General features: G+C 40.5%; 9 protein-coding genes across 9 annotated transcripts; 4 read left to right on the top strand and 5 right to left on the bottom strand.

The window, feature by feature from the left end:
• Positions 1 to 297: 297 nt before the first annotated feature.
• Positions 298 to 1,726, bottom strand: N7478_005073 (NAD(P)-dependent oxidoreductase; the record flags this gene model as incomplete). Its single annotated transcript, XM_056921287.1, has 3 exons — positions 298 to 858; positions 915 to 1,408; positions 1,471 to 1,726. The coding sequence occupies 3 exons, from the start codon at positions 1,724 to 1,726 to the stop codon at positions 298 to 300; spliced, it is 1,311 nt and encodes a 436-aa protein (XP_056779324.1).
• Positions 1,727 to 2,117: 391 nt separating this feature from the next.
• Positions 2,118 to 3,336, bottom strand: N7478_005072 (uncharacterized protein; the record flags this gene model as incomplete). The annotated part of the gene is made up of 3 exons (XM_056921286.1): positions 2,118 to 2,287; positions 2,405 to 2,888; positions 3,139 to 3,336. 3 exons carry the CDS (start codon positions 3,334 to 3,336, stop codon positions 2,118 to 2,120), a joined length of 852 nt encoding a protein of 283 aa, XP_056779323.1.
• A 10,139-nt stretch (positions 3,337 to 13,475) lies between these two features.
• On the bottom strand, positions 13,476 to 14,159 carry N7478_005071 (uncharacterized protein; the record flags this gene model as incomplete). The annotated part of the gene is made up of 1 exon (XM_056921285.1): positions 13,476 to 14,159. One exon carries the CDS (start codon positions 14,157 to 14,159, stop codon positions 13,476 to 13,478), a length of 684 nt encoding a protein of 227 aa, XP_056779322.1.
• Positions 14,160 to 14,587: 428 nt separating this feature from the next.
• On the top strand, positions 14,588 to 15,157 carry N7478_005070 (uncharacterized protein; the record flags this gene model as incomplete). Its single annotated transcript, XM_056921284.1, has 1 exon — positions 14,588 to 15,157. One exon carries the CDS (start codon positions 14,588 to 14,590, stop codon positions 15,155 to 15,157), a length of 570 nt encoding a protein of 189 aa, XP_056779321.1.
• A 488-nt stretch (positions 15,158 to 15,645) lies between these two features.
• On the bottom strand, positions 15,646 to 16,485 carry N7478_005069 (LITAF-like zinc ribbon domain-containing protein; the record flags this gene model as incomplete). The annotated part of the gene is made up of 2 exons (XM_056921283.1): positions 15,646 to 15,853; positions 15,941 to 16,485. 2 exons carry the CDS (start codon positions 16,483 to 16,485, stop codon positions 15,646 to 15,648), a joined length of 753 nt encoding a protein of 250 aa, XP_056779320.1.
• Positions 16,486 to 18,166: 1,681 nt separating this feature from the next.
• Positions 18,167 to 19,283, top strand: N7478_005068 (aldo/keto reductase; the record flags this gene model as incomplete). Its single annotated transcript, XM_056921282.1, has 5 exons — positions 18,167 to 18,235; positions 18,295 to 18,305; positions 18,360 to 18,417; positions 18,493 to 18,726; positions 18,789 to 19,283. The coding sequence occupies 5 exons, from the start codon at positions 18,167 to 18,169 to the stop codon at positions 19,281 to 19,283; spliced, it is 867 nt and encodes a 288-aa protein (XP_056779319.1).
• A 56-nt stretch (positions 19,284 to 19,339) lies between these two features.
• N7478_005067 (uncharacterized protein) lies at positions 19,340 to 19,600 on the bottom strand (the record flags this gene model as incomplete). Its single annotated transcript, XM_056921281.1, has 1 exon — positions 19,340 to 19,600. The coding sequence occupies one exon, from the start codon at positions 19,598 to 19,600 to the stop codon at positions 19,340 to 19,342; it is 261 nt and encodes an 86-aa protein (XP_056779318.1).
• Positions 19,601 to 20,368: 768 nt separating this feature from the next.
• Positions 20,369 to 21,887, top strand: N7478_005066 (uncharacterized protein; the record flags this gene model as incomplete). Its single annotated transcript, XM_056921280.1, has 2 exons — positions 20,369 to 20,718; positions 20,798 to 21,887. 2 exons carry the CDS (start codon positions 20,369 to 20,371, stop codon positions 21,885 to 21,887), a joined length of 1,440 nt encoding a protein of 479 aa, XP_056779317.1.
• Positions 21,888 to 23,100: 1,213 nt separating this feature from the next.
• On the top strand, positions 23,101 to 25,656 carry N7478_005065 (alpha-1,2-mannosidase family protein; the record flags this gene model as incomplete). The annotated part of the gene is made up of 5 exons (XM_056921279.1): positions 23,101 to 23,183; positions 23,256 to 23,797; positions 23,855 to 24,288; positions 24,355 to 25,121; positions 25,200 to 25,656. 5 exons carry the CDS (start codon positions 23,101 to 23,103, stop codon positions 25,654 to 25,656), a joined length of 2,283 nt encoding a protein of 760 aa, XP_056779316.1.
• Between the last annotated feature and the right edge of the window lie 46 nt (positions 25,657 to 25,702).

The following is a 25,702-nucleotide window of genomic DNA, read 5'->3' as shown; positions in this document are numbered from 1 at the left end:
GTCCGATGTGGTCGGAGATGATCCGAGAGACCGCAGTTACGTCAAGGTTACTTGCGGGCGACTTCATGGGCTAATGCCGACACTTAATTAGCCGGGAAATTCAATTAATATTACGTGTGAGATAATTCGCTACGTAAGGTGCTTCGGATAAATCATATTTTCTTCTTCGTCTTGTCTTCAAGAGAGAGAAAAGGCATTTGCTTTGTTTACGGGAATTGAAGGAAATTAAGAGTAGCAAACATGATATTTGTTAAATTTGAGAATATAGAAAGATCAAATAGTTAAGTATATAGATTCTTAATCGCGACCGAACACTTTAATGACGCTGGAACTGCTTTCAGCTCCTAGTCCATGTCGCTTGGCCAGGAACAAGGTGTTGATTGCCGCATTTCCGAGATGCAACGGGCAATGCAAGTCTCTCGCCTTCTGCACGGCCTTGTCCAGCCGGGAAATAGCGCCATCAATTGTCTCTGAGCCCGAACCTTGGCCAAATCTTTCTTCAATCATCTCCAATCCCTTTGTGATGAATTGCCGACTGGCACCCGCAGCTTCAGTCACCAGCTCATGGAACTGCTTGAGGTCAACATGAAGATAGCGCGCAAATGCAATAGCTTCCGCGGCGGCAACAAGATTTGTCACTTCCATCATATCCAAAACTAGTTTTTGGGCCTCGGCCGTCTCCTCGGCCGACTTAGTATTTTTCACCTTCAAAACAGGCTCAGAGTGATATTGTCGGACCATAGAAGCATCGTCGACGGGTCCGTATCCTTGTAGAAGAGCAGACAGATAGACCTGCTCAGCGGTGGTGCAGAGGGGGGTAGGGAACTGGTTCTGGCGACTGGAGGTTGTGATAATTCCCTATGTTCGACTAATTAGCGAGTCTCCTAGCTTTTACTTCAATCACTGCTACTCACAACATCCTTCAGGATAATTGTAAGAGCACTGGCACCAGGGTGCCAGTCTTCTTCCAAAAGACGCTGGAGACGGTTCTCATGCATCCACGACCACGATGCTGATGACTTGATTGCCTCTGCTGTTGTGGTCGCATCCAAGCCAAGTTGTGCGGCAAATCCCATCGCCTCACTGGCACCAAGAATGTGGATACCCGCAAGTACTTGGTGCACCATTTTCATGTTGCTTCCAGCACCAATACCTCCAGGAACCAAATATAATTTGGTAACGTCAGACATGGCCTGGAGCAAAAATCGCCCACTTTCTAACGCAGCATCTGGTGCACCAGCCATGATAGATAGTGTCCCATCAGCGGCCCGCTTGGCACCACCGGATACTGGGGCGTCAACAAAGTGGATATCGCCGCGACCCCGCGACTGTAATTCCGCCGTAACGGACTGGGCATATGAGGCTGGGACGGTAGAGCAGAGGATGAGAGTCGCAGACAGAGGAAGAGCTATTGCAATTTTTTTAATAGATTAGTTTTTGTCAATTTTCATGAATTTTGAGCACACATACCCGCAACAATGCCGCCTTCACCAAACAGAACACTCTGAACCTGCGGGGCAGATGCGACCATGCAAATATAGTACATCTTATCGCTGGCAGATTCTTGCAATGATGAAGCTGGAATTCCACCAGCTGCCTTAAACTTTTCAACGGAGGCAGGGAAGACATCGAATCCGTGCACGGGGTACCCTTCTTTCACAAGGTGGGTTGCCATGCCAAACCCCATGGCACCCAGGCCAACAAATCCGACCGATGGCTTAGACATTATGTTTATGTGAGTTGCAATTCAGAGGAATGAGAGGAGTTAGAAAAGAAAACGAGGGAATAATTGCTGAACACAACACTAAAGACAACTTGACAATCAACGTGGGGGTGGGGGCCCCTTATCTGGGGAAAGATCCGGATGTATAGTCGGATGATCGGGAGAAGTCCGAACTAGCGGAAAATAACAGCCACCGAAGACAGCCCGAGCTCCAGCCGAGTGGGGGGAAGTGGGGGTTTGTTCTATGAGGTCTACTGGGTAAAAGGAAAATAGAATTTATGGAACTGAATCGAATTGAATCACAACGCCAGGTAAGCTAAGCCAGCAGCTACCAATGCAAGAGACAGAACGCAATGCGAGTGTTATACTATAGGAAAACTAGTCGGCCGATAGATCAAAGCTTGGTAACAAAGCTAGCCAGTGAGCAACCGCCTTCTTCCACGTCACCAGAAGATAGAGGGGAGCGAAGGTACGGTGCAGAATTTTGGTGCTCTACTAATTTCTCTGTTATCCAAAGCTTGTGAGGTACACCTTTATTAGCCTCTGGTGTCATGAGATCAAGTTCTAAAAGCTAATTGTCAGCATGGTGATCCTTGAAATCGGGCGAGGACGCACTCGACATATCTGCACGCCAAAGACTGCTCTGTGAATCAGAATGCCTCAGGCACTGTGTGAGCTTACCAGCGCGCTTTTGAGGTGTTCCAGGCCTGCTAGTTTCGCGGGAAGACTTCGAAGTTTGACTTGCGTTACTCGAGTGAAGGCCTATTCTCAGAGCTTGAGCCAGCTCACTGACAATTTCTTCATGGGTAGGAAGTACACCAAGAAGGTCAATCTTGTCATTTTTAATAGCGGTCGGCGCAAATGTATGAGTGTTCTCTATGCAATCCAAATCCAACTGTGCGAAGCAATTAGCCACGGTTTCAGGTAAATCTTCAAATACTATGTCCAGAGTATCAGAGCAACAAGAATAAAAGTCGTCGTCGGGTATAGAAGACAAACTGTCATCTTCAGAGTCATAATTGCCGACAGTACTCACACCAGATCCTGCTGTAGAATATCCGTCGCAACTTTCATCGTACAGGGACCAGGTTCGAATCGATTCGTCAAAGCAAATTTCACTTACATTGTCCGGAAGTTCGTGGATTTCTTCACGTATCTTACTGGACTATCCCATATGTCAGCTATAACTAAAATCCGAAAGGACGACGATCATCGGCATCACTTTCTGGGTGATCAGAGGTAAGAGACATAACATCCGGACACCAAAAAGCACAATTGTGCTCAGGGCAATCGGATGTAAGAGACGTAGTATCCGGATACCCCGGAACATAGCCATACCGCATAAATCCGGAGGTATATGAGACGAGATTTGCAGACATGTAAATAAAGGGGGAAGGAGAAATGGTGTTGCTTACCTGGTTATGGTCACAGTCAATCCCCAACAATAGAGGGCGAACAAAAGGACGATGAGATCGGATGTCTCCCTCAAGATGACTCTTTAGGTGGTCATCAGATGTTTGACCACCAGTCTCTTCTGAAAGCAGGCTCATGTTAACCATTCGGGCCTGAAACTCGATAATAGACCTTGGGATTGTCTCACCGTCTAAGCCCATGTTCTTACGGGCAAAGGGAAGTTGACGATCTGTCTGAAGTACCCCCTTAATCCCGTCAATTTTGCACTGAAGGCATGTTTCAGGATGGTTAAATGAAACTTTATCATGGGTGATAATGGTTTTATCACAGCTTGAATGGCTTTGGTTTCCGGATATACCACCGAAGGCAGCTAACATTCGAAGCTGGTTAGTGAATTCGAGGCAACTCTCAACCGTACAGTTGGCTATATGCCCACATTCAGGATAATGATGGATATTTTGGTTGCACATCGTGAACTTAGCTTGTTATGCTTGAGGATCGGTAAAGTGATGCAAAGAGATGAAATCCATGTGTCTGCCGGTGGAAATTGAGCTGATTTTAAGCAAGAAGCTTAGCGGGCATGGGATTTAAGGCTCAGACGTTGAAAGAAAGAGATTCCCATTGTTCAATTTAAAAGTATAGGATAGATGAAAGATATTTTTTCAAGATGAACTAGTTGTCCTTTGTTGCAAGGAGTCGCTCCAAGTTGAAGACCTATATGTACTTTATGGGAACAAAGACAAAAGCACAAAGATACAACATCAATTGTCTTCGGTCTTTGATGTTTAAGATACTATACTTAGGTCATATTATGCTAATATTCTATATTTAGCATGAAAGAATCATACAATAAAACAAAGGTTTATCAAAATAGATTGCATCTCTTACTCTATCTACTATCAAGCCTCGATTATTGTTTTTAGAAACATAAACATCTATATAAACTCTCGATAGCCACATTTCTAAGGTCAATATCCTCAGGCCGATCATTCCATTCAGCAAGCATCAGTCCTTCCATCCGCATCTCACCTTCTAACAACTACTACAGTTTAAATTTCTAGCTCTCATCTCAACCCACCATTTACAACCAAAATGACACTAACTGTTGCCGCGTGTCAGGTGACCCCCTTTCCTTCTGTCTCGCGAGATAGCCTAGTTAGTATGAATACAAGAGACTTCCTTAGATTCCTTGATTCCCAGTAATAACTGGTAGTATTGCGTGTGTGACATCCAGGAGGGAACCTCCGAGAGTCATACGATTTCATTAACTTTTTATTTTTATTTATTTTATGCGCAACGCACGGTGAGAACTCACAAACCTGTGACCTTGTTCTTACAAACTAGCGCCGTATACATCACGCCCTACATTAGGTGGAGCTGATGAAAACTAATTATTAAGTGTTATTCCTAACAACAACTACAATAACACAACTACAATAGCAGAACTTTATATATCTTACCTTGTGGGCTAGTTACTTAGTATTGTAATCAGCTATACTTATTAATATACCCACTACAAAAAGATAGTACTAAGGTATATATAGTATACACAAGTACAGCAAAAAAAAAAAAAAAAAAAAAAAAAAAAATTTCCTCCCACACTTCTTTAAGTGTTTTATTGAAAAGTTTATTTTTTTTTTTATTACTATTAGTTATTAACTATACGACTTATTCTAATATATAATCGTTATTCTCTAATACGAAATATCGAGACTTTATGGTTTATCTTATATACTAGCTTTATCTTTTTCGTATCTAGTATGGTGATTAGCAGCTTACTGACTCTTATATTTATTATATTAATACTATCTGCCACGAGTTTAATTATCTGTAACTCCTAAAGTAATTCCCTTTTAGCCTTAACTAGATGCTCGATAAAAAGACTCTTTTACATGATATCAGATGTTTTATACAGGCTACAAATACTATATATCTAGTTCTGTAACTCCTATAGATACCATAATTTGCTATACTTAAAGAGCCCCTTTCTATATTAGCTATTTCCGTTTTATTAATATATTCCCTACCTTTATCCCTACCTTTAGTCAATTAGCTTATACTGACTCTAAAGCTATTTGATCTAAGGCCTTTCTCTAACCAGAATTTAATCTTTAGTCTAGCCTTCTATAAATACCGTATATATATAGAATTGGACTCTAATTCTATTGAGTATATACAAAGCTTACTATCAGTAAATAACTTACTTGTAGATACTCAAAATATTACAATCGATTCAATCGACTCCCCAGCTAATATATCAGCACCTTTATTACAAATAGGTATAACCCTAGAGTAAATATACTAATTCTTGTAAAAGATAATCTATAATATAGTAGTAGTAGTAATATAAGATATAATATATAATAACCTAGGCCCACTAGGACCTCTAGGTCTATCTAGTATACTAGATATAGATAGATTAGATAGTGAACCTAGGCTAAATATAGCTGGATAAGTACTATTCTAGAAGATAGAGGATATTAGTTATTTCATACTAGATTCTTATTCTAAAGAATATATATATATAATATATAGTACTATATACTATATTAATATCTATGCTTTCCTTAGCTAGCTGTAAGCTATAGTGCTCTTAAAGATAAAGGAAGTAGTTTAAGCTAATATTCTTTTATACCTCCGATAAGCTACTATAGAATAGTATAATTCTAAACTAGATAATAATAAGTATATATATCTTAATGAAGCTAATCTTAAGAATAGATAGTTTATAATATTTGAGAAGAAGTTTAAAATACAACCTATAATAGCCTAAGTTAGACTAATTCAAGCTAACTTTAGCTAGTCTAACTTTAAAAAAGGTAAATCAATTATACAATAGGTACGCTGAGTAATGAGAGACTTATATGTTACAGAAATATTAATACCAACAGCTTAGTTACGTATAGTATAGATACGTCTCAATCTATCTCTCTAGAAGGATCTATGTATGTCTAGTATAGGTATAATTATATTAAGTTTTATAGAGAAGCTAGATTAGAGAGCTAAGTAGTAGATAGCGATGGTCGAAAGCTGTAATAATAATACCAATAAGTAACCTAGACTCGAAGTATTGCGATTCTAGGGTAATCCCTATGCCCTAAACTACCTATAGTAATAATCTTTTGCTAATTATAGATAATAATAGCCTATGTCGAACTTAATCTATTAAACCTGTAATAGAGGAACTAATTTATACTATATACGTAATAACTGCTACTAGCAGCTACGCTTTAGATAAGTATTGTACTAAGCCTTATTAGTACCTCTAGTGTAATAAAACTATTAAAGCTATTCTTTAATATAGTAAAGCTATTAGTACTAATGAATAAAGTATTTATACTAACTAGTTATACTAGCTATATAGACTAACCAATAAGGTCAGAGGCTTATCTTAAATATATTGTATTAATTATAAGATATATATTCACAGGATATGCGCTAAAGTATATCCACTGGAAATAGACAACTATAGAACCGTTTATAAGTATATATATTACGTACTATAATATACTTAGCGGAAAATGAGTAGCCGATAGAGTCTACTGAGTTAGAGTCTTTACCTATTTAAGAGTATTGTCCGACATAAGATAAATATAATGCCTACGAAGATGTCTATAAAGATAAATATAATAATAATTATACAGATCCTATGTGTAATATTGTAGTACTAAGTATAGATAGGTTTATATACTTGTACTATAATATTTATTTTAACTTAAATAATAAGCTATATATACACCTAAAAGAGTATAAGCTAAGATCCGCTGCTATGATTGATGAAGTTTTTATAAATTTTATTGTTCTAGAGGATATATGACTACTAGAACTACTTGTTATTGAATCTGAGTATATAGTAGTCTCTGCTCTTGGAGAAACCTATAAGATATAGAGATACGTATCTATAGTACTGGGTGTTAGCAATTAAATAAAGTTACTGATTGTATACTTAGACTTAGGGTATATTATAATAATTATTAATAAACAACTTATAAATATACTTAGCTTTACGGCGCGTTTATATAAGCCTATTTCAGTAAATGGTATCGGTTCAAGCTATATATTAGATATCTTTATAGATCTATTGTTGTTTTTCTATAGAACCGATAACGTGGTGAAAATTAATATTAAGGTATATCTAGTTAATAATTTGAAGGCTGGATTGTTAGTCGGTATGGATCTTATAGGCCAAGAAGGATTTCGTCTTAACTTTGAAACATATATTGTACAAATTGCATTGTATATGGGCTTAATATTTCCTATTATACTTTATGTGAAGCCACATTATTAAGACGAACACGCAGTATACACAAGATCAGCGCTTATAGTATTACTATATAACTATATAGATATACTAGTGCAAGTTATAGACAAATTTCTGGCTGACTAAGACTATATTTTCAAAGGATATTACCTAATGATCTTATTATACTTATATCTTATTAACACTAACTTCCCATTTATACAAGCAGTTAATCACTCCTCTAAACCCTATGTGGTCACTCGTTATATAAGGATCGGTACTTTGTATAAATCTGATACACCAATGGTATATACTGTTTCAGTCTCTGAAGATATTACTGAACTCTTACATTCAGAATTAACAAGAAAACCTAAGCTAATATCTTCTATCTAATACACTTATAGAGAGTTAAGACTAGAGAACAGTATTATAATTTATAGAGATACAGAGATAGTCACAAGACTTATAGAAGTACTTATAAAATATAATATATAGAAAGATAGCCCCGCTCTTATTGATATCCCAGAAGATTAATAGATAATAATCCCGCTTATAGAAAATGATATAGCTAAAGCTCTATAGAATAAGATTTACCACCTTAGACCTAAAGACCGGAAAGTTATTAACAATATATTTAATAAACTATACTAAGAAAGAAAGATATTATACTCTAAATCTTATACACCGAGTATATATCCAATCTTTATAGTTTAGAGAATAGTTCAAAAGCCTGACGGCACATCTAAACGAAAAGCATATATAGTAGTCAATATCCAAAGACTCAACAAGATTATACAACCAGATTTTTATCCTATCCTAATACTTAATAATATTCTTATACTAGTTACAGATAAAGTATTTATTAGTATATTAGATACCAGCAGTTTTTTCTACTAATAGCGTATTCTTAGAATATATTAAAATCGTATAGCAGTGATTACCTATTGAGGTTAAGAAATTTTTTATATTGCGATTATAGACTATAAGAATAGTATACCTTATATCTAGAGATAAATAGATCTATATCTAAAAGACTTTATTATTTAGTGTAGGGCCTATCTTAATAATATTATAGTAGTGTTCCTTATACTCGATAAATATATAAGCCATCTTTACTAACTTCTTGTATATCTAGAATAGTACAGTATTGTACTAGAGCTAATAAAGTACTATATCAGTTTTCTATTAGTTGCCCTCTTAGATTAACAAGTAGATATACTAGGTATTACAACACTAGAATAAAAAGTTAAAGCTATTATAGACCTAGAGTTCCTAGTCATACTTTACTAATTAGAAATATATCTTAGTATAACAGGTATACTACAATAGTTTATATCTATATACGCCGCAAAAGCAGAGCCCCTCCAACAGCGAAAGACTAAACTTCTCTATAAAAGCCCTATTACTGGTAGAGCATATAAAGAATAGAGTATAAAAACCTGTCTTGTATAACCTACCCCCTAAGAATAAGCCTTATTTAATATGGTCTAAGTATACTTCTAAAACCCTAGGTGACTAATACACTAGGATAGAGTATATCGTCTATATATTAATATTGATATATTATAAGAATCTAGTTTTGGAATTATAGTATTCCACGTTAAAAAAGAATATAAGCATAAGAATCTGAAAGTGCCACCACCTTCTACAATAGTTAAGCCAATCATATTTCTTAGTAGGCTCCTTACTACCGCCGAAAAGAACTATTAGGCCATAGAACTCGAAGTTTTATATATTATTTAGACTATATGTAAGCTACATTATATAATTGAAGTAGCTCTAGAGGAACTTATACTAGTTATGTATACTAATTATATAGCCACCATCAACCTTGTATCTAGTCTCTTTACTATATTATCCGATCGCCTAAATTTGTGGCTTATATAAGTATTGTAGTATATACAGCAGTTTTGATTATATATCTACTACTAGTCAGGCCGTACAAATATAGTTATTGATACACTATCCCGTCTACCAGCTACAAATCCAACACTCCTAGCACTAGATAACGATCTAGATGTCTTATAAGTCTCTATTAATAACTCTTATACATTTATTATATCTTCAGTAGAAATAAGTCTGAAGTTTTATAATAAAGTACTGACTAGATACCTTATAGACCTATACTAGAACCTTATATATAAAGAGTTATAGCATATAGAAGCAATAAATAACCCTATTAAAGCAAAGTTATCCTATATTATAGAGAATAGCTTACTCTTTTCAATATAATAGGATAATAATAGATAGTTATATATCCCTATAGTAATAGCACTAGATGTCTTCCGCCTTGTATATAATAAGTAAGGTTACTAAGGATTTAATTAATATTAGTAAAAGATATGTGGCTTAGTGATCTATAGAGAAGTGTAATACCTTAAGAAGTATATCTTATATTACAAAGAATATATATATAATGGTATCAGAAGGCATCCCCCATATGGATTATTGTAACTGATCTTAGCTCTACCTATTCTATTTCACATATTAATAATTGACTTTATTACTGGTCTATTTCTTATAAAGTTAAATCATAATTCTGTTGTCTTCTATATATATAAGGCTATAAAATACTTAGATACTATACCTAGAAAAATAAACTAATTAAGTAAAAAATAGATAATATATATTTTAGCTGACTTACAATAAGATAACTAGGATATACTATTAGTATAGATCTCGGATAGGGACCTAAAATTTATCTAAGGAATATAGAAAGCGATCTTTTCTATACTATATATAGAGCTATAGTATATAGTAGTATATTATCTATAAGTAGATAACCAATCTAAAAGATCAAACCAAATTATTAAGATTTAGATATAATACTAGTGATTACTATACTTAACTAAGGACTAGGATCATATACTTCTACCTTTATATACTTTACTAAACTCTTCTCTAAATACCTTAACTAGTAAGTCTCTATATAAGCTAATATTTAGTATTAACTTATGTCTATCTTAGAATCTATTTTATAAAGCCTTTATATTAATATCATCAGCCGGATTTAGCGTGTAATAAGATACTAATAAGTATATAAAGTATATAGTAATATAGATAAAGAAGAGATATAACATAAAGTATAAAGATATTTTCTTTAACCCAAATGACTATATATATCTTAAGCTTTGGTCTGGTTACAACCTTCCTATAAATAAAACTATACCTAAAAAGCTTAGGTAGCGCTACGCTGGTCGATTTAAAGTCCTTAAATATATTGGTTAATTAGTATATCGGCTAGAACTTCTACTAGTATTTAAAGATATATACCTAGTTATTTCTATAGAATACCTAGAACTAAGCCTATAGGACACACCACCCCTAGTAAAACCTAAAACTATATATAACCTATGATTCCTGGATAATTAAGATAGATACAACATTAAATAAGTAATAGACAAAAAAGTTATATTATACGGATACTATTGTATACTAGTTATACTATATTTACTTAAATAGGCAGGGCTACTAGAAGAAGAGAACAAATAGATTTGAGAAGCTGATGCGGTGGGAGCTAAAGAGTTAATATAAGAATTTAAGCTTTATAGGAATATATAGTTCCCCAATCCCGAATAATATTATTTCTTTTAAATTTTATGTGACCCTTGTTTTATCTTAAAGCTTATATAACCTATATTTTACCCTTTCTATATCCTTAAATCTTATCTTCAAACCTTATCTTTTATGTATCCTCAAACCTTATATAGCTAGTATTCATAATTCATAATTCACGATTCATAAACAAGTACTTATATTCCCGATAACATTCTTTCCTCTTAGAGCTGACTGTACTACCATCGACTTCCCCTCTTTCTTATCTTTCTTATCTTACTTCCCTTCTATTACTTTCTCTTCTATCTTAACTATCTCCTTCCCTTCTATCTTAACCATCTCCTTTCTTTTCATCTCATCCATCTCCGTTCCTCATCTCATCCATCGCGACTCACGACAATATGGCAGCTTCATCTATAAACCCACCGATTGACCTTACTAAATACCTTACGATATATCTAAAATCTATTGTGAATAAGGATAAAGAAGTTGCGTGTGGAATTCATACCCCTATGGTGGGCACTACGCCAGGTAACCCCCTTTAGAGTAATACAGATTAGGTAGACCTGGAGCTTGTAAGATAGTAGATCTTTCACTTCGATCCTTAAATAATAGTTGCTATGAATATAACCCTTAGCAATAGGTGTTTATCGGACTAAGGTATCTTCTGGGTATTCTGTTATCTTACTACCTAATAGAGAGCTATATAATTTCTATATGACTTTGAGATCATAAGCGATCTTTGTTAAAGATATATATCCTAGGACCTACTAATAATTATTTGGGTGTACGGTAAACTATAGTTCCTATATTATAAGGGTAATTACTTGCTATATAGATCCTATACCTCTGCTATGGGATATATTGTAGGTCTTCTGTGTAGAAAGTCAGTACGACCAGGCTAATATTGTAAGGTTGGTACAGTATTTGTATTACCTAGCGTAATATGACTTGTAGAAGTAGTATTACTAGGTTTAATAATCTTAAAGGATAGCTCTACTGCTACTGAAGAGTATATATAATAGATAGGAATCCTAGTAGATAGAGTAAAGAACACTTTTTTTATTAATGATATTATGGTTGTAGATATCTTTACTATTCTGAGCGAGATATAAGTTGTAGTACTGGACCTAGTGCTGATCCTGGGGTTTTACCCTTGTGTGTTTGACGGTGTGGCATTATTCTATTAGCAAGATATATAGGACTGATATGGGCTACTATGGACCCCTGACTCTCTAGTTATTAACTATAACTCCCTCTGCTAGGTAGATAAGTAGATTAACTAGAGTATAGTAACTAAGAAGAGGTTCTTAAAAAAATATTGTGTATTTTTAGTTCTGTCTATATTATCTTCAGTTCTTATATCTATAGTAACTTTACTATCTCTATTACTATAAGTATTAGCTTCTATATGACTGCCGCCAGTATTATCTCCACCGCCGCTAAATGATATAAATCCTATATAGTATAAATTCAATCAATCAATTCTGAGCCTTGTATATAAAATACTTATACCTAACTAACGTGCTGAACCTAGCAACTCTACGATAACAGAGCAACCTATAGTAAGTATACTGCGCTTGTAAGAAGGCCTTTAAGGGCTAGACCTGGTTATTTTCGCAATGCCACCGAGCCCAGCACGCACTACGATTAAGCGAATTAGACGCTATATAACGCTTAACGATACCAACATTGATACCTGACTTTCGATACAATTGCGTTCTATTCGCTCCTGATTTCTTCTATTTTTATTCCGAAAATTTCAAAAAAAAAAAAAAAAAAAAAAAAAAAAAACCCCCCTTTATTTGCACGCGTTCGGAAGCTCACCGAGGGCGGTGCGAGCTTGAGGAGAGGGCAGTTGTTGCCGCGTGTCAGGTGACCCCCTTTCCTTCTGTCTCGCGAGATAGCCTAGTTAGTATGAATACAAGAGACTTCCCCAGATTCCTTGATTCCCAGTAACACTAACCAGTGAATACCCAAATGGCTGGGTTCATATTATGTTTGGTCGCAGCTGTCACATCGATTGGAATGATTTAGAACTCCTCAATTATGCTCAAGACTGTGTTTTCATGGGAATTTGTGATACTTCTATAGAGTATGAGATTCCAACCTCTACGGTACGTACTTGCAATCCTGTTGTGTCTATACAAGTTCAGGTGACCGGTCCCTACAATGACAATATGGATCGGCTTCAAGCTTGTGACAATCTTTTAGTTAACTGGATCCAGGGTTTAAAGAGAGGTGAGGGGCTTCCATTCGATCGGAACGAGCTGATTAAAATGGGCCCTGTCTATCTTCAGGTACCTCTATAGGTAATTATAAGAGTCATTTAATTAATACTTCATAAAACGCTGCAAAGTGTCTTTCCATTTTATAAAAGAAAACAATTATATCCGTATTGAAATCTACTGAACCGACGAGGTTCTCTTTGATATTATTTTTGCTTGATTGTAATAAAGAGAAAAGGTGGGGAATGAGAGGAAATTCAAAGAAACAATCATAAAGAACTTAAGAAAGAAGAAAACAAGAACCAAAAAGGCTCAGCTATGACTCCACTTCTGTCAAATATCTAATCCCGGAGTCGATCAACCACCAGGCTGCGGTTTCATGCATCCAGTGAAGTACTGGCTTCTCCAGTGGCATAGCCTGTTTCTCATCCGCACACCTCCACATCATTGTCTCAGTGCAAAAGACCACCTCGTCCCCCTTCTCTTCAAATCCAATAGCCAGTCTTCCATTGATAAACTCCATATTCTTCATCTTGATTTCAAATTCAACTTTGTTGCTGCTGCGCGAAACAACACGGTAGAGCCCACAAACTAGATCGCCTTCGTGGAAATCAAGGGTCGCAATATGGGATGCTTTGAAGCTTTTCTTTTCCTCTAAAGTCCTGGAGATGAGTCGGATCATCAAAGCCTGGGGGAAATGTGTAAAAATCGTCATATTGCGGCGAACAAGTTTAGTGAAGAGAATTTCTGTTGATATACTCGCTGGAAGTGAGCTGCGAGGTACTGATTTCGAAGCGCAATCATGAAGCGCGAAATGCTGATCCGTAAAAGTTGACTCGGGAATAGATTTAATTATCATCGGCTTTGCCTTTGAGGAAGCCAGCTTTCCTTGTCGCGAGGTGTGCTCGATCCGCGATGATAGTCTCTGGTGGAAGACATAGAAGTAGACCACGGATGATCCTGTGAGCACAGCACTTATTGTAGCTAGTAACCGGATCATGATGTTCGGTAGCTCTATTTCGTTTGATTTGTTCTCAGTGTGTCTTTCTTCCTTGAAGAAACATCGATTGTAAAATTTTGTGTCCGCGCGAAGTGACGGCATTCATCGGAATGATGAGTTGTCAGCTGAACCTTGGCTCCGCACCCGAATCGATCCACAGTCACGAGATACCTCTGGAGTCACGAATCGCTCGGGAATCTCGTCGAGTCTCATGGCTTGCCATTTTGAATTTTCCACGCGAGTTCCTCTCAGGAACTGGCTGTAATATAGGCATTTACTTTAAGGCGTCAACCTCTGTAGGGCCATCACGTGTCGCGTCACCTGCTTATTCGCGTCAGCCGCATCTCAATCAATAACTTTACACAATTTGCATCCATGGATCCTATCTTTCATCGTAAATATTTGAAGCCTTCACTATATCGACTAACATGGCCGAGTCCATTACCGATTTCTATGGTCTACCAGCCGAAGTTCGGTGTCAGATTTGGGAACTAGCCCTCACAGCAGACTGGTCAGTCAGCGGCTTTCAACTTGTCAAGAAAGGCATAAGAATTGCAGGGGAAACCTATCACCGGCGCGTGGGCAAAATCTGCCGCGATGCTCAACAACTCATGCGTTACAGACTTATGGAAATCGAAGGCCTTGGATGGTTTCAACTGAGCCAGCATTTATTCTTCTTTCGAGACATCGAGGCAAACGGCAAATTGATTTCATACGTCGCAGATCATTACGACCTACTTCCTCAAATCCAGCATATTTGCATAAATCCGCGCGGCGAACGTTATTTCTTCAAAACGCTCGTTTTTGTGGCAACCAGATGTGACTCGTTGCGTACAATAGTGATTGTTGCGCCGTGGGTCTTTCCACCTGGAATTGATTTCCAGGATCCTGCCGCGCATTGGATAACGGATTGGATAAGTTATAATGCGGAATGGACACAGAAGTGGTTTCGGAGTTGGCCGCGAGCATCTTCTCTGTCACTAACAGAGTTTGGCTGAGCTTCCTTGATAAAGGTGGCCGATGAAGATGGAGAGGAAACCAATATCGACATTGACGAATACAGATTCAAGCTCAATGAAGCGATACTGCGAATGTCAGATCCTCTCCTCAAACCCGATGGATATCAGCCTACTTTTGATCTAGTTCACTACAACATCATGCGCGCACGTGACACACTGGATAAGGTGCAAGAAATTTTTGAAAATTGTGCCTCGACACCCACGTTGCTCTTGAAGTCCGCTGACGAGATTTAAAACATTCATATGGGTCATGTCCAATAATTCTACTGTATAAAGCATGCCCAATGAAATTTCTAGAGTCGAAGCAGAGAAAATGTCGCGCCGTGTGCCAGAAAAACCGCAGAACAAAACAAAAGAGAGATAGAGAGAGAGAGAGAGAATAGTAAACAATAACAAAGGTATCAATTCGCCATATCTTTGGATAATTACTATTTTCATCATACTGGAAGCTATCCGGAGCCAATACTTTACTCGGCAGGGGCAGGTGTTTGTGTTTGGGCTTGGGCTTGGGTTTGGGTTTGTGCATGTTGCAGGACCTCAATTTTACCGCTGTTATGCCAGCATGCTAACTTGGCGCCGCATTTTCCGCAAAAGTGGTTAACATCCTTGAAGCTCGAAATCAAATATGGTATGCATCCAAGACAGCAACAGAAGCAAAGCACAGCGGCCAAGGCACTAAAACTAGTTAGAAGGGCTGAATCATGTTTATATTGCCAGGAGGTAACGCAGTCTGACAAATGAAAAATTCGAGATTCAACTTACTGGGTTGTTGATCCAGATACAGATTCTACTCTAGTCACTTCTCGTTGTCTACAGGCTAAACAGTCAACCGGAGCTGGAGACGACTGCAGTGCATGTAACGGCAATGCATTTGCATAGCTTGTGGGCTGCACTTGAGGTGTATAGTATGGTTGCGGCTGTAACTGATTCGATACCGGTTGTCCTGGGTAAGCCTTCACATCCGCGGGATGATGGATGGGCTGTTGTGGTGCAAATCCTATTTGCTGATTGGGAGACGGTTGTCCTGGGTATGCCTTTTCTGACACTGGGTTAGGATCGACAGGTATTGGGGCTTCCTCCGGCCGATTACGCTCATATGGGGGCACAGGTGGCTCATTTGCGATTTGCGAAGGGGGCGAGGAGTAGGTACTGGTGCCTTCCGCGGTGTGCATTGGGCTCACTGGGCTTAGGATAGCGTTCTGGTGTGTCTCGACGGGAATGAGGCCTGGCTTGAATGTCAGTTCGACGCGCAAATATCCCCAGTGGAGCGCGACAGGATTCAATGATCTATCTACCTTCGCTGTCATTTTTTCCAGTCATCGTGAACTCAGTAATGCGATCGGCAAATAGTTCAATACAAAATTGTGGGGATCTTAATGTTCAAAGTAGTGAAAATGAAATGAATCCAAAAGTAAACGTGATTTTGGTTGTGGAAGGAATGCGTCTCGGACTCTTTGGTCATAAAGCAAGAGATTTACATGAATTCGTGTCCTGAGCTGAGCCTTAAACTCTACAGAGCTGACCAGCCCCCCGGGGCCCCTTTGCATTAGCGGGCCTGATGGGAGGGCTGTGTCCCACTGGCAAAAGTAAAATCTGATTCCAAGGAGGCATTTCCCTATAAGAGTAAATATCGACAGAGCTATAATTGGCGTGTTGGTTTGATCGACAGAAAAAGTGGATACAATAGTCATAATAACATGGACGCCTACCCGTGTTCCAGGGCTGAGTCTCGTTATACTCCGCCTACTACGGAGTATATTATATAGTCTTGCTCATGAATAAAGAGCCTTGTCTCAAGCTAATGCTTAATGTGCCTTAGTCGCTCGGATAAGGATGTAACTTTCCTCTGCCGCGGAATGACATTAACCAAGCTCTCTGCAAGGGCGCAACGAGGTGCGCAATGAAGATACCAGGAGTTTATTGACACATTAATCGAACTGAAGACATACCATATGACATGAACGTTATTTGATTGAGATTGGGCTGAAAACTGTTTGGGCATATTAGCAGCGACCACTACCTAAATATTAGAATTGTTGATCTCAACTTTACTTAATTTCATTGAAGATGGAACTATTAAATAGATAACAAAACAACAGCACTTAATTCATTGCGCTCTCTATACGTATGCTGCATTGCCCTCATACTTAGAGCAAATGATTTTTTGCATACAAAACAAGCTATGCGGTGCTAAGCCCACTACCGGCGCCGTCGCCATCTGGCAACTCGCTCAAACTCGTACTGTTGCTCCGAAAAATCATTTCAAACTTCACCCGATGGGCAAGACTCCTCATTGATTATTTTTATTCCAGAGAAAGAAGTTTCGTCGCCCACGTCCCTACCGTAGGCGGCTGAATTTTGGGATGTGTGTTCGACGGATCCATGGATGTCGAGTATTTTTCAGTGTCTTCTAAGAACCATCGTGTTTGTCCAGACGAAGATCAAATCGATGCGTACCCCTGGTGAAAGGGCATTCGAGACCTCCTCTGATTAGACGTCAAAGTGTGGTGTGCAGTCTATCATCCATGTCCGATGCCGGATTGTGGCTCCTCACCTCACCTGTACATAGTGGGGCATCATCTTGATTCAAATTCGCGTCTTGGCGCATTACACCTCACAAAATAAAGATAGACTATAGAAAGCCAAAGTAGCTTCATTTCGATGATCTGATACACTCGAGTAGGATAAAGATTGCATGGATCATGTCCGACTCTCGGGCTTACTAGATACAGCTTTCCCCGACCAACCGCCCCACATTTACCTCAGGAGTGGCCAACCATCGTGTGTTGCTGACAACAACCCAATATTCAAAGTTGAGTCTTATCAAAAGGAGTTAATCGGAGGAAAGGTATTAAGACCGGGGATTCGTATTCCTTCAAGTTGAAAACAAAGGCTGTAAAAAGCGCTGGCGACTTCCTTCATCCCTTCAAGCTCTCATAACCCCACCAGTGACCACGCACCTTGCACGTCTGCATCTTTATGTTGAGAATGGCTGCCCAAATTCATCCCACCTTCAAACTTGCGAGCGGTTACGAGATCCCTCGTTTAGGATTTGGAGTACGTTATCTCGATCGAGTTTAACAACAATTGTCTCATTACTAACATAATGGATGCAGGTTTACAAGACGTAACTGTCCCCTATTGCCACGCTGCTCCATGTGCTATGCTAATTCACATAAAGTCCAGCGGATGAAGTAGAGCGATGTTGTCTAGAAGCATTCAAAGCTGGTTATCGTCTTGTAAGTCTGAAGAATCTGTCTCATGCCTAATCCATACTCAACGTGTCTAAGTCCAGTTACTGACATCAAATCCAGATCGATTCAGCAGCCAAGTACTACAATGAGCCCGGTTGTGGTAACGCCATTCGAGCTTCTGGGATCCCTCGAGATCAAATCTTCTTCACCAGCAAGGCTGGCGATGTCAGCTACGAGCAAGTCAAAGCACAAGTCGATAAAAGTCTTGCCGACTCGAAGCTCGACTATATTGATTTGATGCTTCTTCACAATCCCTTCGGTGGGTCTGAGAACCGCAAAGGTGGCTGGAGAGCTGTAAGTACTTGAAAGGGATGTTTTAGTCCATTACACAGCAGCTAAATGATATCGATCTTCAGCTTGTTGAGGCTGTTGAAGCAGGCAAAGTCCGCTCTATTGGTGTCAGCAACTATGGTGTGCACCATCTTGACGAACTTGAAGAACACATTAGCGAGTTGGAGGCAGATCGCGGCGGCAAAGGTAGAGGTGGTGTTGTGAGTATCAACCAGATCGAGCTGCATCCATGGCTGGCCCACAGTGAGATCGTCGACTGGTGCAAAAAGCGTGGTATCCTTGTCGAGGCCTTCTGTCCTATTGTGCGTGGTACCCGTTTTGACGAGCCACTTGTTCAACAGCTGGCCGAGGAGTATCTCAAGACACCAGCTCAGATCCTTATTCGGTGGAGTATTGACAAAGGCCATGTCCCTCTGGTCAAGAGTGTCACTCCATCACGGATTGCTTCCAACGCTGAAGTTTTTGATTTCTCGCTTACAGAAGATGAGGTTCAAGAGCTTGAAACAGATGAGTATGGGTCTATCTCGTGGAATCCCACTCGCTCAACATTGGAGGATTAAATAAAAACGATATATACATCATACATCATAATGAAACACCCCTTTGCATTGGGTGATTATTTGTCATGATTGAGAAATCCAGAAACATCTTTATCTTCCTTCGGTCGCTTTCCATGTCTCGCGTGATCGTAAGTAATTCCTTGAGAGCCGAAGAAGAGTCTGGCGTTTTTGGCCCCGCCTCCATCTGCATCCTGTCTCAGTTGCGTTTCTCGCGCGCGAACCCGCTTGTTGTGTTCTTTGCTTAGGCGCTTATTCTTCTTCTCTTTGGCGATTGTCGCGTCATCTTTGCCTGTGAATATTTTCTTCAGCCAATCCATAATTTCATTTGATAGATCTTGGTAAATACTGAACTATGTTAGTATCGTGCGAATTACGCGTATTAAGATGTAGGGAATGGGTAGAAATACAATTTGTTCGATGATTCGAAGTTGGAGAAACAGGTTCTTCCCGGACTATGGGAAGAGCTATTCAAAGAAACAACTTTTTCCCCTAAGAATCTCGGAATCCTGCGAAGCTGAAGCCAAGCCGCCTCACGTGTGGAGCCCACATACAGGGGTTGGAGGTTTTACTCGTTTGTATACCATACTAATAATAATGGCAGCATATTATGCATGTGGATCTGAAATTCTGATTTAGCCTACATAATGCATGAAGCAGTTGAGAAGCTTCTATCCAGAAGTGCCTTGCGACTATTTTTACTTTCCCACCAGCATAAGTACGGCTGACTGTACCAAGGAACTAATTAAACTAGCGGGTCAGCACTAAGCAAGGATAATTCCTTCTATACCAGAATCCACTTAGTTTTGCAATTTTCAAGCCTTGACTTGTCAAACCAGCATCTAGGTCTATGCCTGACTTTGCTGGATTGGCGACCTATTTTCTAAAAACACCGTGGACCATCTTGGTTAATAAGCCTCCAGCTGAGTGGGGGCTAAGAAGCGGGAATGTGCGGGGTCTAATTTCGCACTTCTTGCACATTTGCGCGCAAGGGGAATCCAGAGAGGTTGTGCGGCACCAATCTATTTTAAATATCATGTCAAGCTTCTCCTCATAGCTCATCCATTTGCTCTGTAATCCCACACATCATGGCCAACGCCATAGCCGCAGTTCAGGAGAGAGTCCAGGGAGCAGTCCAGGGTACAGTCCAGGGGGTGATGGGTTCGGTGGGCCAACAGATATGGGACCGCCCTCCGCCCAACCCCAGCATATCCTTACCCGGACCTGGTAGACCCGAAGACTCAAACAAGCGCCGGCTTTTGTTGATCTACGTCCACGGGTTCCAGGGGGATGAGAAGACTTTCCAGGAATTTCCGAAACATGTCCATGGTCTCGTGGCAGATTTACTGACCGAATCGCATGTGGTATATACCCGCATTTACCCCCGGTACAAATCTCAGGGCGAGTTGCAAACAGCCGTAAACCAGTTCAGTGCCTGGTACGTCATCCCAGATCGGATCCACAATGCCCAAACTTATGTCTAGTACGTACATAAAAGCTAATAAAAATAATAACAGGCTAGCACCGCATCAAGCAAGTGATCTAGATGTCATCTTGATAGGACACAGTATTGGCGGAATCCTCTGCGCTGATGTCGCATTATTACAAAATGGAAGCAGGCGAAAACATCAAATCCTCGGTCTTATCGCCTATGATACCCCCTTCCTAGGACTTCATCCTCGAATTATCAGCGACGGAATCAAGAGCTTCTGGCCTCGCAAGGAAGATGAATCAGCTGAAGAGAAAATAGCAGAAGAAGAAGAATCCCTAGGCATGGACCCTGCCTATAAGCCCAATGTGGGCATGGAAAGGACCGTCGCGCCGGATCCTAACTTCAATCCCCCCTTTCGAAACGATAAGCGACAACCCGATCGGGGATTTCTGGGAGGCATGAAGCATTTTGTGGAAAAGAAAAGACACGATGACTGCTTCACCAAATCATTATTTGATCGCTTTGTCTCTCCTGCCAAATTCGCCAACTGTGTCAATAATTATACCGAGCTGCGACAGCGATACCAATCTATCAAGGAGCTGGAAAGGCAAGAGCTCAAGCCTCATAGACTTCGGTTTATCAACTACTACACTGCGAGTCAGGGTCGACTGAAAGTGAAGCCTTCCAAGAAATTAGAAGAGAAAGAGAAGGAGAAAAGTGGAAGTCCAGAATCGACGCCGCCTTTAAGAGAGAACTCTCTCGCTCCCAGCATGTCAGGGAGTGACGCAGCAAGCGCGAGCATGAGTAGCCTTTCGCTTGCAGAAAATGCATCATTCTCTCCCGATCAAACAAGAGAAATGGCCCTTTCAGAAACAACATCTCTTTCAACCACGGACACCACGGACACCACGGACTCAGGGTCTGGCACTAAAGCTGACAAGCCTAAGAAGCCACAGAAGTTCGTGCTTCTTCCCTCTTATCATTGGAAGAGTGACAATAATAAGGGCTGGGCGCCTGTGATGATGGGGACAATGGACGCAGTCGTCGCCCATCAGTCCATGTTTCTTCCTACAGGCCCACACTATGACTACCTTTTGGGAGATACTATCGCTTTAATTGAGAAATGGGTCCAGGATGATCTCAGCCGGCGAATGTTAGAACTTTATGAGAGTTAAAGGATTTCGTTGATATATACCCAATACTGCTACTAAGTCAATTTTAATATACTCATTTTCTAAAAAGTTGTCTATGATAGAATTTCTCGATGAGCACATACCAGAACTTGTATATCGTCAGGTTACAACCTTGGAATCTCTACCACATGGCACTGATAATCGGGCACTTTTGAAAATGGTATAATAATATCTTATCTTTTCGGATTTTTCATCAGACTCTTTCATTCCTCCACTCTTAATCTACGGAGTTTAATACATATCAAGATCTAATCATTCAAATACACATGCATACAGTGTGTCTTGTGGTATGTCCACGGGTCTTGCAGCCCCACCCGTCCATGTCCGTGGCTGATCGGCACATCGGCACATGTGGATAGAAACGGACCCCTGATTTGATCCCTGAACCACACAAACCCTATTAAAGCCTACGCGAAGTATGCAACTATACCAACTCTAGCTTAATCAACACCCAACATTCCAATCACATCTCACTAGCCACTAACGACTCAGAGTCCTCCAAATACCCTGTCAAAACAGGGATCGTATCCCAGTCACCGTTACACTCGGCCAATTCATTTTATTTCGCCAGACTCGTTTAGTCCATTTCGCATGTATCTTCTTGCTCAAGTGAAGCCACTTGTGTCAACCTTGACTTGATCAGGTTTAACGTTGTCTTCGCCTTATTTCTAACTCGCTGATGTCTCTCTTCAGGATGCACGACCGATGCAGGCAAGGCCAGTAGTGGGTCAAGAGACCCCTTTTTGAATTCACGTAATGCCAAGTTGCGGTACGCCCTTGGTTCATGGTAAACAAGAATTTCAATAAAAAACATTAGTTGCAATGAAATGGAGCCTTTTGGGTGTTCGGGCTGGAGCGCAATTGTGTACCACGCTTGTACCGAAACTTGCGAAATTGGAGCTTGCAGTGTATTATCACCCCAAGTGATCCTTTCGTACAGAGTGCGGAGGATGCGCTAGGTTTTTAGTAAATTGTTTGAGCTTGGTAGACTCTTTCCCCCGCGACTTGAGTCTTTTATATTACGCAGTGCGTAGCCTTCTTTCTTTTCATCAAGCTTTCTTTGTGATTATCCATGCACAAGGTTGATCGCGACTGCAGATCCTGTTATCAGATCTAAAACCGTGTTTCTCGCACATATCTGGCCCGAGCTCTTACCTTTCACGGGGTTTTGAATACGAAGCCTTGAATATTCACCATGAGACAAGCAAGGATACTCACAGGAGCGGCGTTGGTGGCAGCTTCTGCAGCGGAGGACTTAAGTCAACATGTCGATGTATTGTAGGTTGGCCTGATCCAGTCCACCAACTAATGGTTTATCTAGATAAATGCTAATAAGGTTGTGGCTTCTAGCATGGGAACAGAAGGTGGAGGCAATAACTTCCCCGGCGCAGTACGACCCTTTGGCATGGTCAAACTCGGTCCCGATCTACTAGTTTCAGGCACAGACTCATACTCAGGGTATCTGCCAAATGGGAATTTCTCAGGTTTCAGCATGATGCATGAGCAGGGAACCGGTGGTGCACCAAAATATGGCACTGTCTCACAGTTACCCTTAATTGGCAATATCAGTGATCCGCTATCTAATATCACTGTAAGTCGGAGTGGTTCCGACTCAGCCTCTGTTGGGTATTACAAGGCACAGACTGGGGACGGAGTGAATGTTGAGTTAAGTGCATCATCAAGGGCAGGTATCTATCGGTATACTTTCCCCTCTGGCTCTAAGGGAAATGTACTCGTTGATGTTTCACATGTTTTGCCTTCATTCCGTGGTCAGGGTCTTAGTCAAAACTATGAAGGTGGAAATATCACTATCTTCTCTGACGGTCACTATGAAGGAGCGGGCGTTTATAATAATGGGTGGAATGAGGCACCAGATTGGACTATTTACTTCTGTAAATGTCGACTATAATACATTATGCATATTCTGGAGTAAACTGACCTATTTACAGGTGGCTACTTTGATTCTGCTGCTACCAGCAACACAACTTATACAGCAACAGGGACAGGCAAAAGTGTCCAGGTACTTGGTGGCGTAGCTTCATCCACGTCAAACTCTACGCGTGTTGGTGGACTATTTTCCTTCAGTGACAGTGAAGTCAGCTCCCGCGTTGGTATTTCCTGGATTTCCAACAAACAAGCCTGCAACAACGTGAATTCTGAAATTCCAAGTGGTACTGAGCTTGAATCAGTGGTTGAAGATGCAGTATCTGAATGGAACGAGGTTGTCTTGTCCAAAATTACTACATCAAACACCAACACAACCAGTCTCAGCTTGCTGTACACGTCTCTTTATTTCATGCATCTGATCCCAACAAATCAAACTGGAGAGAACCCATACTGGTCATCGTCTGAACCATATTATCAAGACATCTTCACGTTCTGGGTAAGTCGACAACGAAAAAAAGACTCACTGGTACTCCGCGAATATATCAAAAGCTAACACTTCTAGGACCTCTTCCGCTGCTCCACTTCTCTCATGCAAGTCCTCCAACCGACTTCATACGAAGAGCAAATCCGATCATTAATCGACATCTGGAGAAATGTCGGCTACATGCCAGATGCCCGATCCTCGAACTACAACGGCCGCACGCAAGGCGGATCAAACGCCGACAACATCCTCGCAGACGCGTACGTCAAAGGAGTCCGCGGTTCCGTCGACTGGGCCGACGGCTACAAAGCTATGGTCAAAGATGCAGAAGACACACCAGTCAATTATCCAGTTGACTGGATGGCTCCAGACTCATCCACGCACGAAGGCCGAAGTGCTCTTCCCGACTGGCTGAAATATGGCTATATCACACCCACCTACAGTCGGGCCGTGAGCCGGGCAGTTGAATACGCCTATAACGATTTCGGACTGTACCAGGTTGCATCTGGGCTGGGGGAAACAGACGACGCAAAGAAGTATCTGAATCGCTCACGTAATTGGAGGAATCATTGGAATCCGGACCTTACTTCGCTGGGCTTTCTGGGCTTTGTGGTACCCCGTGATACATCTGGGTTTATTGATACTGATCCATTGACCGCTAGTGGTTACTGGGGCGATCCTTATTATGAGGCTAGTTCGTGGGCGTACTCGCTTTCCGATGTGCATGATATGAAGCATATCATTGAGTTGATGGGTGGGAACGAGACTTTTGTCTCGCGACTAGATACCATGTTCATTGATGGAGCCAGTGGATCGAGTGGGACTATTTTTGACCCGACTAATGAACCGTGAGTTTCTACTTAGCATCTCCTGTTTCTCTCACCACCCGCTTTGTCTCGTGCGTGTCTGATGTTAATTCTCGGCAGGATGTTCAATATCCCGTATCTGTACAACTATGTCGGTCGACAGGACCTGGCAGTCTTGCGATCTCGCAAGGTAGCCAAGGAAGACTATACCACTGGTGTCTCTGGGTTACCGGGTAATAGCGATGCAGGAGCTATGCAGACCTGGCTACTCTGGAACATGATCGGTTTGTATCCGATCACCGGACAAACAACCTTCTTGATTCATTCGCCGTGGTTCGAGTCTATGACCATTGATCTGGGCAGCGACAAAAACCTGAAAATTACGTCAACCGGTGGAGACGGGAATGGCGATACCGACATCTATGTACAAAGCCTCAAGGTCAATGGCAAGTCATGGAAGAAGAACTGGTTGACTTGGGATGACATCTTTGCGCAGGGGGGTACGCTAGAGTTTGAACTGGGACCGACCGCAGTCAATTGGACGACCAGTGAGTTGCCTCCGAGTCCTGCATCTTAGATGTATGGTGGCGGGGGGTTGCTGCACGTTTCCGTGTTGAGGGATT

The sequence above is a fragment of the Penicillium angulare genome (genome assembly GCF_028827245.1).
Source record: "Penicillium angulare strain IBT 27051 chromosome Unknown utg000004l_segment0_segment0, whole genome shotgun sequence".
Lineage (NCBI taxonomy): Eukaryota > Fungi > Ascomycota > Eurotiomycetes > Eurotiales > Aspergillaceae > Penicillium > Penicillium angulare.
This window is presented reverse-complemented; position numbering and strand designations above follow the sequence as displayed.